At 40.5% G+C, this 18,808-nt stretch overlaps 1 protein-coding gene across 1 annotated transcript; it reads right to left on the reverse strand.

The window, feature by feature from the left end:
• Positions 1-181: 181 nt before the first annotated feature.
• Positions 182-18,116, reverse strand: lig3 (ligase III, DNA, ATP-dependent). Its single transcript, XM_064352008.1, has 21 exons — positions 17,921-18,116; positions 16,287-16,856; positions 15,847-15,975; positions 15,057-15,266; positions 14,292-14,443; positions 13,717-13,883; positions 12,979-13,056; positions 12,663-12,831; positions 12,270-12,425; positions 11,804-11,935; positions 10,844-10,923; positions 10,134-10,221; positions 9,734-9,811; positions 5,716-5,839; positions 5,136-5,278; positions 4,962-5,036; positions 4,660-4,806; positions 3,524-3,671; positions 3,024-3,124; positions 2,542-2,622; positions 182-1,963 (listed from the first exon to the last, which is right to left on the reverse strand). The coding sequence occupies exons 2-21, from the start codon at positions 16,834-16,836 to the stop codon at positions 1,730-1,732; spliced, it is 3,042 nt and encodes a 1,013-aa protein (XP_064208078.1). The 5' UTR covers positions 16,837-16,856; positions 17,921-18,116; the 3' UTR covers positions 182-1,729.
• Between the last annotated feature and the right edge of the window lie 692 nt (positions 18,117-18,808).

Raw genomic sequence — 18,808 nt, forward strand, 5'->3', positions numbered from 1 at the left:
AAAGAGAAAAATTGAAGTTTGTTTTGGTGTGGCATTTTTGTGGGGGGGGGGGAAGATGGATGTAATGAAATGCCATTGTTCACTCTGTTTGAATGCAGTCTAATTTTCCTGCTTTTGGCCAGTTTTTGCCTTCTTTTTAAAAAAAAATCAGTGAAAAGGTACCCTTAGTAGAGAGAAAAAGTCTTGTGACAAACATTTAATTTTCTGGATTTAGCTGTATGCCCCAAGGAAAACTCCACATTCCCAGCACCTACACACTTCACAGTTCTGACATTCTTTGAACTTACAACCTACTTTTCTTTGAACAGTTCTAAATTGCTAAACAGACAGTCTAAAAAAGTGTTACATTATTGTATTATTGCATGTCAGCAGATGTTCCCGCATTTATACACAAAATGCAGTAATGTTATTTTATTCCCAAAACAGCAAATAGCTGACAAAACTAGCTTGTCTTGTCAGGTTTGCCAGTGCACATTAAACTTTAAATATGCTTGGTCCTCCTTTGGATGCCACAAAGCTAGGAGAAACACTGGATCTGGTTTAAAAAAAACATTAAAAAAAAAAAATCAAATATAAAATTCTGTTTAAAGTTTGGGTTCTCATTTATGTGTAAGAAAAAAACCAATAGACAGGTTAAATACACCAGGTGTACACTCTTTCCATTAATAGTCCTCAGATTTTTGGTCTTCGTGCTGATCAGCAACCCATACAAATATGAGAAATGCATGCAGCCAGTTCCAGTGTACTAAAATTATGCAATCATCAAACCACTTGTTTCCCTGGGTGTTGAAGAACAGAGGATATTCACAGGTCATGTGCCAGAAGAGCATTACTGAGGCACTGATTGGACAATTAAGCCTGGTTTCCAGTTGGCTTTCCAATTGATCCCAAAGGTATTGGATGGGGTTGAGGTCAGGGCTCTAGGCAGGCCACTGAAGTTCTTCCACTGTTCTCGATTAAACATTTCTATATGGAGCTTGCTGTGTTCCTGGAGTCATTGTCATGCTAAAAAGGCCTTCCCCCAAAATGTTGGGGAAGAACAGAATCATCCAGAATGTCATTGTATGCTGTAGTATTAAGATTAGCCTTCACTGGAACTAAAGGGCCTAGCCCGAACCATGAAAACAGCCCCAGACCAAGGGGTGTCCAGATACACTACATGACCAAATGTATCATATCACCCTGAAAAGCAGCACTACAGTAAAAATAATTGTAATGGTCTACCGGATGTGAATGCAAACCAGGGAGTGTTTTATATTGTCAAAACTGCCTTCCATGCCTGCCCTGGATCAACTATCATTTATGCTTCCCCTTATTCGACTGAATACAATAAACTAAATCTAACAAATTTTAAAAAGACACCTAAATCTAAACATAATTCCTCATATATTAGGAAGCATCTCCAACCGAAGCATCAGAGTTCATTATACTCTAAACGTGACTTGGGAAATATGCTGATGTTAGCTTGCAAGCAACATGCCTTTTCATTTTACGAAACAGGCCCATTTTACACACATGGGCCACACGCATATCATTATCTAATATTATTTACCCCCTCCAGCCTTTTAAATACACTGTTGGTCATCTACATCAATCTTGAACTGCCTCATGGAATAGACCACTGCAGGTTTTTATCAATTTTAGTGTGTGAAACCAACCAGCTGTGCGCGAGTTGTACACGTGGTTGTGTTCCTGTCCTCTACGGTTCTCGTTGCTGGGGCAAGAGCTGTCAACAGGATGGGACCACTCTTCGTTTCCGGATGCACTCCCAGATCCAGTTGGCGGTGACTCTCTGTGCTTGGCTGTCTTCCTCAGGCTCCGACAGCGTGTGGGTTGCTGAGGCAGCATCGTACTCTGGTACCAGGTCGCCGTCATAGGCCACAAAGTACCGGCGCAGTTTTTGATAGTCCTGTACTGACTCCGGCAGGAAAAGCTTCACCCCACTGAAGATGTCCAGTAAGGTCTGATGTAGAGGGGAGGGAGAGATAAAGACTCAGAATTAATGGGTGGTATAAAAGATTTGAGAGTGGAGGATTACTGTCCCGTATCCTGACAACGGTGCAATGTTATACAAGGCTGAGATGTTTATGGCTGTGTTCTTTTACAAGAGACATAAAAGGACACTTTTACTTGCTCGCTGGTGTTGACTTTGGCGAATAGGAACATAGCAAACATAGGAAAGTAACACACTGGAGCAGATCCAAAAGAAGCCTCACAGGATGGCAAGTGAAATATATTACACATCAGATAATAAACAATGGAACAAACTGCAAGATTGCTGCTACACATTCACTAGTGATGAGTGTTCTAGTCTGTAATTTTCCATTAAATGTTTTCCAGTGACAGCATAATGTTCTATGATCTGGTAAATTAACATAGACTCAAGCTGAACTGGTGGTAATATTTTCTATCTAATGCACTGCAATTCAGTTGTCCTTTGAGAACCACAGGGTGAGTTACACAGTTAACTAAACTCAGTTGCTGGTGGAAACAAAAACCATCCACCCCATCACTGGTTGAACACTATATAAAAATACAAACCTTTTCATTTTTGCTTTCTGTTGATTGGGAAGTCTTCGGTTTGCTTTGCCCATTGCTGTGTACAGTTTCTGTCCTTTTCACCTGAAATAAAATACAAAAGGGCACAAAAAATAAATGCTTCCTCATACTGCAGTAAACAGAGGACATAAGAGCGTACAAATGCTAAAAGACACTTATATGCAGCTTGGGAGACAGGCCCTGTTCCTTTCTATTTCACAACTTGTTGCCATGGAAGTGAATTAGAAATGCTATGACTTCCATAATGACCCAATTTCAAATTCATGAAAATTAAGATTTTGCAATGTTCATACCTAATTCGCAATGGCACATCATGTAATGCAGGACACATTCTCTGTATGCATTAATATTTGTGATTTGATGAATATGATGACAGGAGGCTTATTCAAAGCACCTACAATTTGTCAGCACAGAGGGGGTATTTATTTAGACAGTTATTTAAATAACTAGCAGAAGGAGCCTGCCTTCTTTGCACTGTGTTCCTCTGGAGGATTTTTCCTCTTGGCTGCAGGGCCGGGGGAGGGGACCTTTTTCACTGCCTTTGCTTTGGGAGCACCACTGCTTCCTGCATACAGAAACAAGAAGAACCATCATAATGAAGACACGGCCTGCACCCCACAGCATTTGGGACTGTTAAACACTGGAAACAGGCAAGTAAAAAGAACACTGGACCTCTGAATTACTCTGTTACACAAGTTATTTCCTTTGAAAGATACAATTCCAAAATGCCATTTCCGATTACGGTCTTCATTAAATGACAGAAAATCAATGAGTGCTCAATTAACATCTAGATGTAAGCGACCTGAACTCAAAGACCTGAACAAAAACCAGAAAAATGCAAAAAAAGGAACCTCAAAAATGCATAAGCAATAACTGAAGAATGAGAACCATGCTAATCCTATACAAAGACACAAGACACCAGCAACCTCGTTAGGTAAAAATCTGGAGACCATGAGACACTTACCAGCCTTACTGGGCATGGCTGCTGTTTGGGAAGTAGAGGGAGAGTTCCCGCCACTATCTCCGCCAGAGGAACTGTTGTCATTGTTGCTCTTTGAAGATCCTGCTGTGATCTCGAAATCACACCTTTCCTTTGAAACTCTGTACAGTTCCTGTGGGAAGAGAAGCCAAAGATTCTAACGTTCTTATTCCATTGGTAGGTTGAGTAACTACATCGTGTGTGTTAATCTTTCTGTCAACATGTCCGTTGAAATTAACTAAGGATTACTAGTATTCACGTGAAGCTTGACAACAGCATTGCTTTTGGGACAAGGAAAATAAACCTTTATTTTAGAGTTGCAATAACAATTGTTACAGATGGCAGAGGTATGCCCCTATGATTGATTTTGAGTTCACATTTATGGCTTGAAGAAATGTTAATACATCTGCGACCATTAGGTGGGAGTAATATTCTCCTCATTAGTTTTCCTGTCTTTCAACATGACAAATGCTGCTGATATCATTTAGAAGTTTAAGGGTCTTGGTCTTACTCTAATACCAGAAAGAGGGGTCATTTTGCTTGTGATGGGTTATGATTAAAAAGTTTACTTACAGAAAATGTTATATAAGCAATTATATAAGCAATTATATTAAATAACGTATAGATCTTATGGAAACTTGATAAACGTACTTCTGAGTGTGTACTTTTAAAAGTCTATATATCTAATTGTATGCTGTTTCACCCCATGCCATGTTCCTGTAGGAATGTAAACTTTGGGGGATTAGAGGACCTCTAGGCCTGCATGGTCAGCCTTGGTATGGACTCCCTGATCCTAACTGATGATTGGCTAAATGGAATCTTTGCATATGGTGATTAAATGAATCTCAATCTGGAACGACAATTCTTTGTCTCTGAAAACTATATAAACTCATACATTGATCTTTATATTTCTGAAGACTGTACTTGTACCTCTTCCAGACTGGTCGTATTATTAAATTATATAAAGGAGCTTCGTTTGTTATCTTTATCTTCAACACCATCACTTTTAAGAAATTCCTACACTTGACAGCCATTTAATAGTGAACTATTCAGTGTGGCAGGAATGTGCAGTGACAGGCTCAGCAGCCGAGAGAAGCAGGCTGTGGCAGGGCACACTGTACTTTGAGCTGGGGCAGGTTAGTGGCACTTTTCCAGTCCTTGTCGTCACGGATTCTGGTGCAGCGAGGGAAGCGGATGGAGATGCCATCGGCTGTGTGCATTTCGGATTTAGAGAACTCCGCCCCTGTGATCTCCCACACTGGGGCTTTCTAAGCAGGAGAGAAATACGCATGTGCATTGGTCAGAGCAGCACTTGCTAAAGGTGGATTCTGCCTTGACATCATTTATATTACTGGACTATTGCTAGTATAAAACATGTTATACATGTTATGCAAGCACTTTGACAAAGAGTTTTAATACTTACTTCTGGATCTCGGATAATGAAATCTGGATAGTAGTTCTTGATTATGTTCAACCAGCTTGGGATTTTGCGTGGATCCTATTGACAGACAAATATTTATGTCACAGGTGCACCATTAGTCATGATGAGAAAGCATGCACACTCCACCCAAGAACTATAGAATGTAACATGCGTGACCTTGCTTATCTTGATCACATCCAGCTCATCCTGCAGTCTGGCCAGAGTGGCGTCGTCATAGCCCCCAGAGCATTTGGTCACTGTGCACCATTTCTTAGAGTCAGGGTCATAGCAGCCCATCAAAAAACTGGACATTATGCCCCCTGTAGAAAGACATGCATTTTGTGAGAGTCCAATTGCTATTGACATGAAATAACCTTGGATATGTTACTGCTGTTTCAGCCTTTTGGAATAGTGGAAAAAGACAGTTTCTGCAATATACTGCTCGGTGCTACAACTGGAATGCTAACAATAGCAGAAGAAAATAATCTAAATGTGTAATTTAGTATATTCATGTTCATATACATCTTTTCCATTCAAGCATGAGGACATCGACACAATGTTTATACGATTTGTTTAAAATTCACTGTTTTACTGGCCTGTCAATTTTAATCATCTTTTTATTGTTCCTGTATGTGTGCATTCAGGTACATGCTGCTCTCTTGATCAGATGCCCATTGAAAACTGACACTCTTAATAGGGTGGTTTTTTCTGGATAAAAAAGAATAGATAAAAAGAAACTGGCTGCTTGCATGCTGACCGTTTGAGCCTTTGCCGTAGAAAGCCCCCAGAACCACCAGGTCAGCGGTGTCTGCCATGGCCCCTTCGTTCAGATAGTCTTTCTTCACCTTCAACCAGTGGCGCTTCCCAGGCTCATATGTGCCCTAGTGAAACAAACACAACAGGCCGTATAAGGAGGTTCTGCTTAGGATTCACTAATGCACACAGACAGATATGATGCTACTGTCCCACCAATATTGAGTTAGAACACCATTAAAATTGTGGAAACATTAAAAACAAGATATGTGGTAAAACAAGATTTGTCAATCTGGGCAAAAGGCGGCTACACCAATCTGCCACAAAGGAGATACACATACTAAGAAGCAATGGGAACCATTTAATCATTTTGGTGTGCTCTGAATCTACAACCTTCCTATGCTGAGGGAGACACACCAAACATACATAATATGGGCAACAGTATACATGTATACCCCCAGTAGCACAAATACATGTCCAAACAGTAACACCTTGCCACCATGTTTCACAGATGGTGGGGGAAGTTAGGGTTAGGGTTAGGGAATCTTCAGCAGTTCTTTTTGGCCTCCAGGCTTTGCTCTTGCCATCACTCTTACACAAGTGAATCTTGGTCTCATCTGTGCACAAGACCTTTTAGGTACTTAAGCAAACTGTAACCTGGCCATCCTGTTTTTACATCTAACAGGTGGCTTGCATCTTGCAGTTTAGGCTCTGTTCTGTTCATGAAGTCTTCTGTGGACAGTAGTCACTGACACATCCACGCTTGCCTCCTGAAGAGTGTTTCTGATCTGTCAGACAGGTGTTTCTTTATTATGGTGAGAGCTCACAAGTTCCAAACGACTGATTTTGGTAAGCCTGAGCCTAAGTCACTGACTGTTTTTCCATATTTCCCAGCCTTAATGGCTTCCTTGACTTTCATTGGCACAACTCTGGTCCTTATGCTAATAAACGTCAATAACAGACACCAATGGCAATCAGGAGCCTAGAACTAGATTCTGAAACCTCACTTAGACTTACAGTACTGAAGCAACTGAACACACCTGACTAATCAGAAATACGAAGTAAGCCATTTACCCCACACATTATGATGCCTTGAATAGGGGATTAGAAAGTGCTCACAACATGGTGAAACCAAAATTCAACAAACACTGGGAATCTGTACTTCAACCATATCTGAATTGTTTTATTACAAATAAATATACTACTGAATGAACACTACAGTACCACACTACTCCAAATGTAAACTTATGGAGTACAGAGCTAAACCAATGAAAAATATAGTTTTGTCCCAAGCATCTTGGTGCTCACTGTATATGTATGTGTATGTATATTGGGATGGCATGTATGCCATCCAGCCAAATTACGCCTTGGCAGGGCATCTCCCCATACAGCACTGAGAGTTTGGTACTTTTCAGGGTTCCCCACAGAAATAACAGCCACAGACTCTCGGCCTTTAAAAACACTAATTTCTGTACATTCTGACCCAATTTCAACAGACAGAATTCATAAACAACTTCACACGTCCACACAGTAAAGCCCCAAAGGGGATTTTGCGTTTTCTCCTTATTTTTCCTGCCACAAATGTTCCTAGCCCAAAAAGAATATGTCTCCCCATTGGTCATTTTACGTACACCAACCAATAAAAACATAGGATACAAACACACAATGAACATATATACAAGTACAAAACAGTACAACTTTGCAGCTCTGATGTCTGCGTCCTGTGTAGCTTACTGGGTAGTGGGGTTCAATACCTCTCAGTTGAAGAAACTCAACTGAAGAAAATCTCTACAACTCATTACACTGGCTTGCTGGCTAACTAAAAATACAACATTTAAACTATTGCTTTTGCATCTGTAAAATCTTTCAGGGACAGTTCCCCTTTCGGCATTTTCACTGTGTTTAACGTTAGCTACCTTGTGTTTGAGTAACTTGCCATTCTTGTATGTTGAAAACATATTTTTCATGAGATACATATTACTGCAAGAATCTTTTTGTCTCTGTTAGCTAGTGCGATACCAGCTGACGCCAGTAGATGGCAGTGGCCACCAGTCAGTGTGAGATTCACAGGCACAGGACATCTTGTTGGTAGCAATCTTTGCTGGAATACTAGCAAGAAGCTAAGCGAGCTGAGAGCGAGTGTTTGTGTATGTGTTCAACTAACAGCTTTTAGTTTTCTTTGCAGTGAAAAAGAACTGCTTGTTTTCATTAAAATATGTGGCACCGGAAGACTTGTCGTTATTCACCGAGTCCAACATATGCATGGCTGTCATAGCCTACATTTATATATGAATTATTATTACTTACTCATTACAAACACAGTGTAAAAAGAAATTCTCTCTCATGAAAAACATGTTTTCAACGTACGAAAACGCCATGTTACTCACACATACAAAGCACTGTCTACAAGTCATTAATTCAAACTGGCAAAATATAGGCCTGCCATTAAAAGTATTGATATCAAAATGATGCCACGTTACTGTACTACAATGTTGGCTATCTTGCCTCACACAAATGAAACAAGCTGTATTCCAAAGCAATGCTACCTAATGTTTCTTAAATTGTTTCAAGTCACTTAGCCCTGTGTTTTTCAATCTTACCATCTTACAATGTCATTCAAACTTTGTTTGTAGTATAGTAACTTGGCATCATTTTGATATCAATACTTTTAATGGCAGGCCTATATTTTGCCAGTCTGAATGAATGACTTATAGGCTGTGCTTTGTATGTGTGAGTAACTTGGCATTATTGTAAGTTTAAAATGTGTTTTTCATGAGATATATCATGTATATATACATTGCCTTCAGAAAGTATTCAGACCCCTTCACTTTTTCCACATTTTGTTCCATTACAGCCTTATTCTAAAATGTATTTCAATTTTTTATTTTAAATAAATTTGCAACAACCAGTTTTTACTTTGTTATTATGGGGCAGATTTACTAGGGATGTATCCGAATCCGAATACTGTATTCGGGAAAGCACGATGTGATGGGGAAACAGCCTTCTACCCGAAGTTGCTCATTTTTATTCGGATTCGGGAAAAAAACTAAAAGTGAGCTCCATGTCAAGTTCTCATAGTGCATAACTGGGGCGGCGGCACCAGTTACGCACGGCTGCTAGCTGTATCTGGAACTCCGGCACATAGCAGCCTCTCTCACTAATTTGCGCGTGCGCACGCACACACACAAACTTTTCAGACAGTTCAAGAAAGTTTAGTTAAAAATAAAAAAAGAGAGAGCGAGATGAAAAGTACAGTATGATGTGGAAATATATTTAATAATTAATTATATGCCAATATTAAATCAATTTGATGCTTTGAAGGCACAACAATTGCATTGCCAATAAATATTAGGTTAGAAAATACAAAATTTGCCCGATTTAACGTGACTTCCATTATAAACAACCCCCCACTTCCGGTCTTCTATCCGAATACAGATACAGAGACAGATAATTTTGTTGGTTGAATACTTTCTGAAGGCACTATATATATATAATATATATAATATATATATATATATATATATATATATATATATATATATATATATATATATATATATATATATATATATATATATATATACGTATATACACACACATATACTGTATACATGACACAGGAAATGTACAGCAACATGAAGTTGTGAAAAATTGAGTTTGAATGTCTTTAGCCTAGGTGTGTGTAAAGTTTTGGCCTCATCTGTGTCTGTGCGTGTGTATATATATATATATATATATATATATATATATAAACACACACACACACACACACACATATATATATATATATATATATATATATATACACATACACACACACACCCCCCCCCCACGTTACAACATGAAATTAAACTAAAGCTAAATTCAAACTGAAACATTAGTCACCTTGAATACCAAATTTTAGATTACCAGTTTTTGGAGATTACCGGACTAGTCTTGGCCTTTGCACCATTTATTCTGAAGATGATTTTTGAATCCTGTTCTACCAGCACCTCAGAGTCATGACATCTGAGGAAGCTCACCTTGATATCCTTCAAAACCAGTCCCTCTAGCCCCTCTCGAATAACTCGAGTGATCATCTCAGCCAGGTCTGCAGCTCTCTAGAACCAGAAATACAGTGGTAAGCACAAACACACCACCCACTTAGTTTATACCCAGGCCTGGTCTTACAACAGTTTATCAAGGATCTCAAACACATAAACTTCATTAATATTGATGGTGTTCATTGCATCAAGATTGTTGTTGTTTACTTCAAAATTACTTTAATGGTATACCTGATTATAGCCATTTCCTCTTTATATTTTAGAAGAAATATACATTGAAATATACCCCTTCACATACATTCTCTGAATTTACATAGCTGGTGAAGTTACTATATGTAACACCATTCCATTATCAGATATGAGAACTGACTTCACTTACAGTGACATGCTTCATCTCGGAGAACAGGATTCTGTTTGGAACCTCCACCATGTTATCTTGGAGAAACTTCCTTCGCTCATACAGGGGCCTGGAGTATAGAAGTATTATAGCCACTGAACAGCTCTCAAACCCTTGTGAAAATTTCAACAAAATTATGCATCCAAAAGCTAAAAATGCATTTTAATTCTGTATGAAAGCCACATAACTCGAGTTACTTGACGTACTAAAACATGAAAAGGGAGTATGATTAACACAAAAGGTGGCCCAATAGGACATGTCAATTCAGTATCTACATTTATATTTTAAATATTAACAGCTGAACATCTGTTATCAAAATTTTAGACCGATAAACTGTAACATTAGTTCTACGTTCTCGGTTAAGTTAGAAAGCCACACATCCTCAGCCAGCTCCTGATTCTAGTTATACTGCAATCCACAACTTGAGCAGCTGCTGAGCTGGTGCAACTCAACTGGCATAGCTACAAATTGTGAGCACCAATTTGACCAGTGGAGTCACTACTGAGAAATGAGGCAGGGAATGCCTGGCAAATTGGCTCCCTCCCTCCATCCCTGGGCAATGCTATTGTCAGCTGTGTATCGCCCCTGCAGCACGCACCACTGCACTAAGAGCAAGTGCCTTGGTTGGGTACGCTCTAGGTTTCCATGAAACACATATTCTGACAAAAGAGGGAACATTTATAGAAACCTACTTGTCCATCAGGCTCACACCGTTGAAATATATACAGTCAAACACAAACAGGCACACTTTGGCGTCTTGGAAAGCTGCTTTCTGGAATTTAGAGAGAGAAGTCATTATGTATTCAATTTCCTTTTGTACAAGGCTTGTATGCAGAGAAATCTATTAACTGCCTTAAGTAGGCAGTATACTTCGTAAGAAGTAGAACTTTTTGAGCAAAACGAAGCAATGAGAACAACTGAAGAACAAAAAGACGCGGTGTTGTGTGTTCGTATGGCGCAGTGTGCAACAGCCTCCAGGGAGAACTTTTGGAAAACTTCTTTCCTGTTCTCCGACCTCCCCCTCTCAGCTATAGGTCCTAATGGTTGGTAACATGGTTGGTTACGTCACGGTTGAGAGTTCAGAGGGCAGGCTTCACATGCTAATGTACGGAGGGTCAACGCCAATCTCTCTTCTGTAGAGATCGGAATTCTGTGAGTTCCCGCATGTTTGATGAATGGTGCTACTCGTTTCAGCAAGTCATCAAAACGCCTACCACACATTCGGAAATAAGAGTAAGTGGACCCCCTTGTCTAAACTCCGCATTTTCCGAATGTACAGACAAAACTCTCCATTCTCCGTCCTACTCTGATTTAGAGGACGAACGTACCCCCTCCTTCGCCTTTTTTTCTTTTGCATAGCTAGATAAACTAAAGCCACTTTAAACACTTTAAACTTTTTGTTTTGTGTTGTGATCTCGAGTAGCCCTTCTCTTTATACATCCATGGCGTAGCCGCGAGACGGAGGTCTGGGCGAGATTCCAGCCCCGGTTAATAGCTGCCTCGTAATTAGTGGTGTAGAGTGACTTTAAATGGTGCGGTGTTCTGAGTATACTGACAACAGTGTTCGTGGACATGTTCGCCAGTGGTTCTCAATCCTGAAGTTCTTTCTTCTTACTGAGTATACTGCCAGCTTTAACCAGTCACTTCCTCACCTTGTGGACACCCAGGGTCCCGAACGGGAGGGGCTTGCTGGTGTTGGTGTCAATAAGAAGCACCTCTGCATCTAAGATCATGCTTTGACCCCCTGCGAACGCCTGTGGGATGAACTCTTTGAAATGGGCCACCTGAAAATAAAGGTCTTTTTGAGAGGACATGGTTTTCACTGCCTGAAAGTTCTGCATTCGGTGTACAATAAGTCTTGAAACCTCACTTAAACCTTGATCTAGTGAATGCTGCACTAAATAGATAATGAAAACTTCAGCTTTGGTACTGAAATTCAGAAAATATATGAAAGGAATGGCCTTACCTCAATCAGGGCTTATAAAGGTGCTGAGCCTGCAATCACTCAAAGATCTGGCAACACTTGAATAGAACATGATCTGACTTATCAGACCACATTCTGGTGTCAATTAAAGAACCAAACTTGCCAGATAAGGTATATAACTCCTGTGAGGTCACCTTGTGTGGAAGCACAGGCTTGAGACTGCGACTGAAGTAGCTGAAGTGATCTCCATTCTTGTGGACCTGCACACGCTCCCCATCGTACTTGATCTCAGAGTACATTCCGTTGGGACACTTTTTCATGGCATATTCGATGGATTTACACGCCTCCGCCTGCGTGGAAAGCAACTATTTAATAAACTGACATTTTCCCTTTCCCTTGATATAAACGTGCAATTGCTCATGTTTTTTTTTTTTTTTTTTTTTTAAGACAGTTTCTTGAATTCTTAGGACAAAATTAGCTTTGGTTAGGATGAAAAAAGGCTGGTGAAAAGTAGATCAACATACTAACAGCACCAGTCACCATGTTGTACATGGGTTTTGTGGTGCATTAAAGAGAGATGTACCAACCAGCATGGGCTGCACAGGTGTCATGAGGGTGGCCTCCACGCTCAGGATCTTCCTGGGCCCTGAGCCACTGGATGCCTCCAGTTGGTTTCGCAGCACCCTATCAATAACATCTCCCAGGTTACGAGAGGCCTTGAATGCATCGTAGGCATTTGGGTCCACAGCATCCAGGCTGTGAAGGACATAAAAGGCAGCATTTTTAGGGCAGATCCAAGCAACAACATAGCAAACAATGCCTACCAACATCAAAAAGCTCCATTTATACTTAAGTGTAGCGGCCTTTCAATGCACAGGAAGTAACAATCTTGCGAGAACGCACACATGCTTAGCTCCGGAGTTCATCTTCAGGTCGTGTTTCACAAGTCTTATGATACATTTGAGGTCATTTCCTGTGCATCTGGAACAGAAAATTATACCATGAGAGCAGTGAGAGAAAGTAGTAAATTGTCAAAAAGATCAACCATGAAAATAATATCAAATACACAACAGATTATGATATGATTGCTTTAGAAAAAAGAAAACTTTGAATTATATTTTCTCAACCTACTCTTTTCTTAAAGATAAACTCCTGACAAAACTTCCATTTGGAAAGCATTGTAAGAAGTGATGGAAACATTCACATTGAGTATGTGTAAATAAAACTGCATTCCTGCAGGCGTGAGAGGAAACAGTTCTCACTACGCAACATGCTTTTGGGTAACCCGTTCACTGTTGTTCGAGAAAGGTCCATCCTGCCTGTCAGTCTTTAAAAAGGCTACAGAGAGATGACAGCTGTTTCCCAGACAGCTGCTCTGGCAGCAGTAATGAAGACTGACATGGCTCTGTGTGAATTACATAAACAAAATGATAATCAAATAACATGAGTGCCATTTCCCAACCGAGAGTAAAATAAAATTGAGCCTAATCAGCTTTTATTTATTATTTATTGTCTTGTTGAAAATGTGCCATAGAACTTTTTCCAACAATTAGTTTTGATCGTGTAACAAGGGTTTATTTATAGTGAAAGTGAAAATTTTACGAAATCTGTTAGTACAATGAGAAAAGGAATATAGCTGACCGTTTAGATATGGTCTCCAGCTCTTTCTGCTGATCATCTTCTTTGGTGAGCTGGGCCAGACGAGTCAAGGAAGCATCAACTTCCTGGAGGGTCAGGAGACTTTTTGCTGCTGGCGGAAACGACCTGCTCCCCTCAAAAAATATCCGCACTGTTTCAGAGACGTCTCCCTAAGCCCCACGGGGGAACAGCAAAAGGGAGACGATGCTTAAATGGTTGACCAAGCACCTAGTGACAACCTTCTAAACTGGGACAATGCATTTTCAAAGGCCAAGACTTCAAAGCACAAGATGCATCACCCATTTAGCAAGAACATATTAGGCATTTCCTCATAGGTCTATTGGACAAATGCTCCCTGCAATTAACAGCATTCCACAAACACTTCAGTTGTTATGAAACAAGACAGCAGGCCCAGCTGACTGGCCAGGCTAAAATGTCATCGGTGAATCATGGAAAGGGAAGCTAGGGTGACTGTATTCTGTAAATCAGAGGCATCACAGGATAAATATTATGGACCCCCCTGCACTTGCCGCAATGAAGCAACTCTCAAGCTTTCATGCAAATACAGGAATACCAACCTGCTCCAAGTCTCGCACCATCTCTTCCTGGCTGCAGTTGAAGATACGACTGAACAGCTTGATTATTTGCTTGTCATTCAGGTTGTACACGCTCTTGACCACTCCTGGGAGAAGCAGCTTCACGGTAAGGTACAGGTCTCCCCTGAACTTATCTGTGGGATCCAAAGGTGTTCAGGTCTGTCATAAGTGTACTGAATTTTAAGTTAGGCTACTATTTCCTGCTTCAGTGCAATGTGAGATCACACTGTGCATTACACAGAAACTTATACCTAAGCAATTACAGAGTGTTTACTTAACTTCTAACTATAAATAAGTAGCTTAAACCCAAACCCAAGTCTAGTCTTGAAGTTAAATGCACCCATTATGCCATGATCGGTTCCAATTTGTGTTAAGGGGCTAACTTGAGGGGCTCTGCAATTCATATAAAATAAATAAGGTGGGATGTAGAGGAAGATGGTTGCAGAGGGTTAAAGAAATTCTTCCCATTAAAAACTGGGGACCAAATGCATGCAAACTATCTTAAAATGTAACACAATAAGGTACATAGTAATTACATACAAAACACAATTACAATGGACAAAAAACTGTGATATAAGGTAGTAACAATATACAATATTCTAGCACTATGAAGTCTGTTGTCTTAAAACAAGATGAAAAAGCAGCCATCAAGCATGCTTCCCTAATGCCTAATGGCATTGGAGTTTCCAAGGAGATGGTGTTTGTGCTTGGTCCTTGTTCACACATGCTTTTTGAGAATGTACTTACCCCCACCAGAGCCTTTCCTCAGGAAGTCCTGGATGATCTGTGTCTTTACGTTGTAGCTGGGCTTTTCTGCCACCATGGCACATAGCTTACGGAACTCCCTGAGCAAGCAGTCCTTGTGCGTGGGGTCACACATCTGAGCTGACAACATGCTCCCTTGACTGGCTTTGGCAGGAGAAGGGCCTGGGCTGGTGGCAGTCCCTGCTTTGGTAGCTGATTGCAAGTTCAAATACATTTACACATACAAGCATCGCCAAAGGGATCTTTCCATATTAAGGACAGTGGTGATATTTTAAAGGGCATACGTGGCTGTTGCCATTAAAATGACTTGCATCATATACAGGAATAAAAAGATTCAAAACTGTTTTAAAGACAACTGAAAACAATCCCCCAGGGTAAGAGGTCAGTTTGATGAGTGAAGCACAAAAAAAACCCAGCAGCTTAACGCTTGGTATGCCAACCAAACACATTCCCTGACTTTTCTTTTTGAAACAAGAAAATCATTTTAATTGATTGTGAATACTTTAGAACACATGCCAATTTCATAATTGTTTCTTCTGGTCTCTGACTCACAGACAAAGCCATCATTTTTGTAAATTGATGGGCACATTGCTTCTTGAAAATGTCACATTGAAACAAGTCTAAGGAACACAAACCCCTGTTAATTCGCACATTATGCCTCACTGACAATAGTGCTGCTCCACAACATGGCTGTTTAAGTGTTGTTTACAAACCAACCTGGGTCACATGAATGGCCTAACCAAAACATATTCAGTTTGGGCTGCATAGTTACCCATGAAGCCAGAGAACTTCCTGGGGGCATTAACAGATGGATCAGCAAGGGGCGCCGTTATTCCGCCGCTGTTGTTCAGCTTCGCTTGAACCTTCTTCTTTGGGCTGGCATTTGTCTTCGCAGCCAGATCTATCACAATAAATTATTTCAGACACAAATGATATTCACCAAAACCTGCAGCAAGACTACGCAAAACACAACGCAAACACAATCTGTCAGTTGATCAAGCAGTCATAAAGGCAAAGTGTGACACCAGAGGGGCCTTCTGACAAGCACTAGTCATAGGGGTTTAATATCAGGGAATCACTGAAGGCTATATCCGATGCTACTTCTCTTACAAAACTGTGAATGGCTGTGGATTATTGGCAATCAAACAGATTTTTTAAATAAAAACTACATTTAGATAGAGGACAAAAAAGCAACCTCTTAGGTCATCATACCTCCCACATGTTTGTTGATTAGCTCTTTGTCCTCATCTTGCAGTTCCTCCCAGCCTTCCAGGTCAGTGATGTCTTCAATCTTCTTCGTTGTGGCCCGTGCCCGCTCAAGTTTCTCGAAGATGCATTTCACATGGTACCACTCTTTCATCTCACCCGCAGACTCACTAAAGGGGTTGGGCACGATCTTACCTATGCGCACCAGCCCTTTCATGATCTTGTCTTTGCACTTCTTGCAGCCAGCCGTGCCGCGCTTGGCATACTCCACACAGTACCTCTGCTCCGCCATACCTGTCCAACCACTGCTGAACTGGGTCAAGGAGGCACGGAAATGCTGTCCAATGGAGAGGCTGATGGGTCCAGATGCCTGCGTGTACTGATAACTGTGCCCAGGTTTGAAAAGTACGCCCACAAAGTGATGACGCAAAAACCGTGTGCACAGGTAGAAGTGAAAAGGTTCAGGAGTTTGCCAGTAAGGTTTATTCCTGCATTGCTTTCTCAGTGGGGCAATGTACAATGTTCGTAATGCCCTGCAAATGCTAAGCCTAAGCATCCAATATCTTCATTTGTCATCTAATGAAAAAGGAGAGGAAGAGAAAAACCAACAAAAACATAAAACTGTATGGAAGAAACATTTACTTTTTTTGCCCAGCATGCACAGTATAGGTATTGTATATCTTCACAGTATAGTATATCTTCATTTGTTTGTCATCTAATGAAAGGGGAGGGGAAGTATATCTTCACAGTATAGTTTCTTGCTCTCAGCATGCACATTATAGGTATAGTATATCTTCACAGTATCTCCACAGTATAGTGTATCTTCAAAAACGTAAAACTGTATGGAAGAAACATTTACTTTTTTTGCCCTCAGCATGCACAGTATAGGCTTATGTCTGGGACTTCACAAGTTTAAGTTAGCTGACGGCAGGCTTGCCTGTGTGGTTCATAGGCATGCATATTTAACTAGACAGGCAAGCCAGCGCAAAAAGACAAAGAGCGTAAATGTGTAGTCTCTGGTGTCGACCCCTTATTGGATACAAGGCTATCACATGATTGCTGACATCGTCAGATTGTTTTGCGCGTGCGTACATACAATTTACTAGAATATTTAACTTGGTAGCCTCGTACGTAGCCTTCCATGCTATGAAGGTAGCTAACAAGGCTTTGTAGATGGCTTCAGACCATCTGCCAAGTTAGCAGTTACTTAGCTGCAGAGCCTAGTTAGCTACCTTCACAGCTAGCAAGCGCCGCCGTCCTGGTAATGACATCGGTCACTGAAACGCTTTGTCTTGCGCTCTACATTTTAATCTGCAACGTTAATTTAGCTAATGTGGCGTTTCGTCCTCGTTTAAAACAAAAAAACAAACCTGTGAATGCACGTAGGTCTAACTACACTAAAGCTCTGCGTTTCCTTATTGAGAGCATTGCCAGTGACAAAAACCGTAGCGAAAAAAATATAGTTAGTATCAACTGTACATTCACTAACAAAAATAAATACCATTAGAATGTATCCTAAGAGTGTCGGTTTCTTTCCCAGCGAATGTTAGCAAGCTAATGTAGCTAGGTAACAATATGTTGCTTGCTAGCTTAATTTAAATAGTTTGTTTCGTGGAAGGCACTCCTTTGTTTGTCCTTACCTCGTTCATGAGTTTAAGCCGACGAATTACTCCGTTGTCCGGTACCATTACACGAACTGGGAAGTTATTTCAGTGAGTTATGTATTCATTACAAACGCTACAACTACTGTGGCTATTTGTTGTCCACGGCTGTGTCCCAATACGAAGGCAGCCGCCTGCAACCAGAGCCGTTGAAAGAGAGAGTTCTTCTTCTTTGGTTTTAATGGCGGTTCACATCAATAACGGTGTATTACTGCCACCTACTGTTGGTGTTAGTAGATTGTCTAAATTCTTTGAACTCTGAGACCCATACTTGATAGTTCAGTTGAGATTATAAAATAACAAACACATGTTGAACTTTTATTTTATTCTATAACTCTTCAAATAATCATATTGTTTGTCTTCATATGTGTCCATATCTCCTTGTTTGGCGTGATAAAGAAGGAAGCAGTTCTTGAGATCTGTATAGCAGAGGCAGACGTCATATTTGTAGCTATTGTTTCTATATCCAGCACTGCAGTGTTTGCAATATCCTCATGTTGACTTCACTGGGTAGACCGGTTGCTGGATTTTATACACTGCCATGCGTGCATGCACGAGTCTACATGTGTGGTGCTATTGTTCTCAACAGAATTGTGACACAATCATAAGATATTCCTTTGATTACACAGGGAATGTAGGTCTATAGGGTTATGACTCTTGATTGGGGGGGCATTTAAATGGCCCTGGTTACCCAGCAACTGAACACAATAGACGCAAGCATAAAATACACTACAACTCATGTAAAATGGAGAGAGCCGATACTATCATTCCTGTATTTTGAAGGTGAGTGTTGCTGGTGGTGGTGGTGGGGGAAACAAGGGGGGAGAGGGTGTTGGTCACCCTCCAACTACCTAACACAATAATGAC

This window comes from Anguilla rostrata, chromosome 9 (genome assembly GCF_018555375.3).
Source record: "Anguilla rostrata isolate EN2019 chromosome 9, ASM1855537v3, whole genome shotgun sequence".
Classification (NCBI taxonomy): domain Eukaryota; kingdom Metazoa; phylum Chordata; class Actinopteri; order Anguilliformes; family Anguillidae; genus Anguilla; species Anguilla rostrata.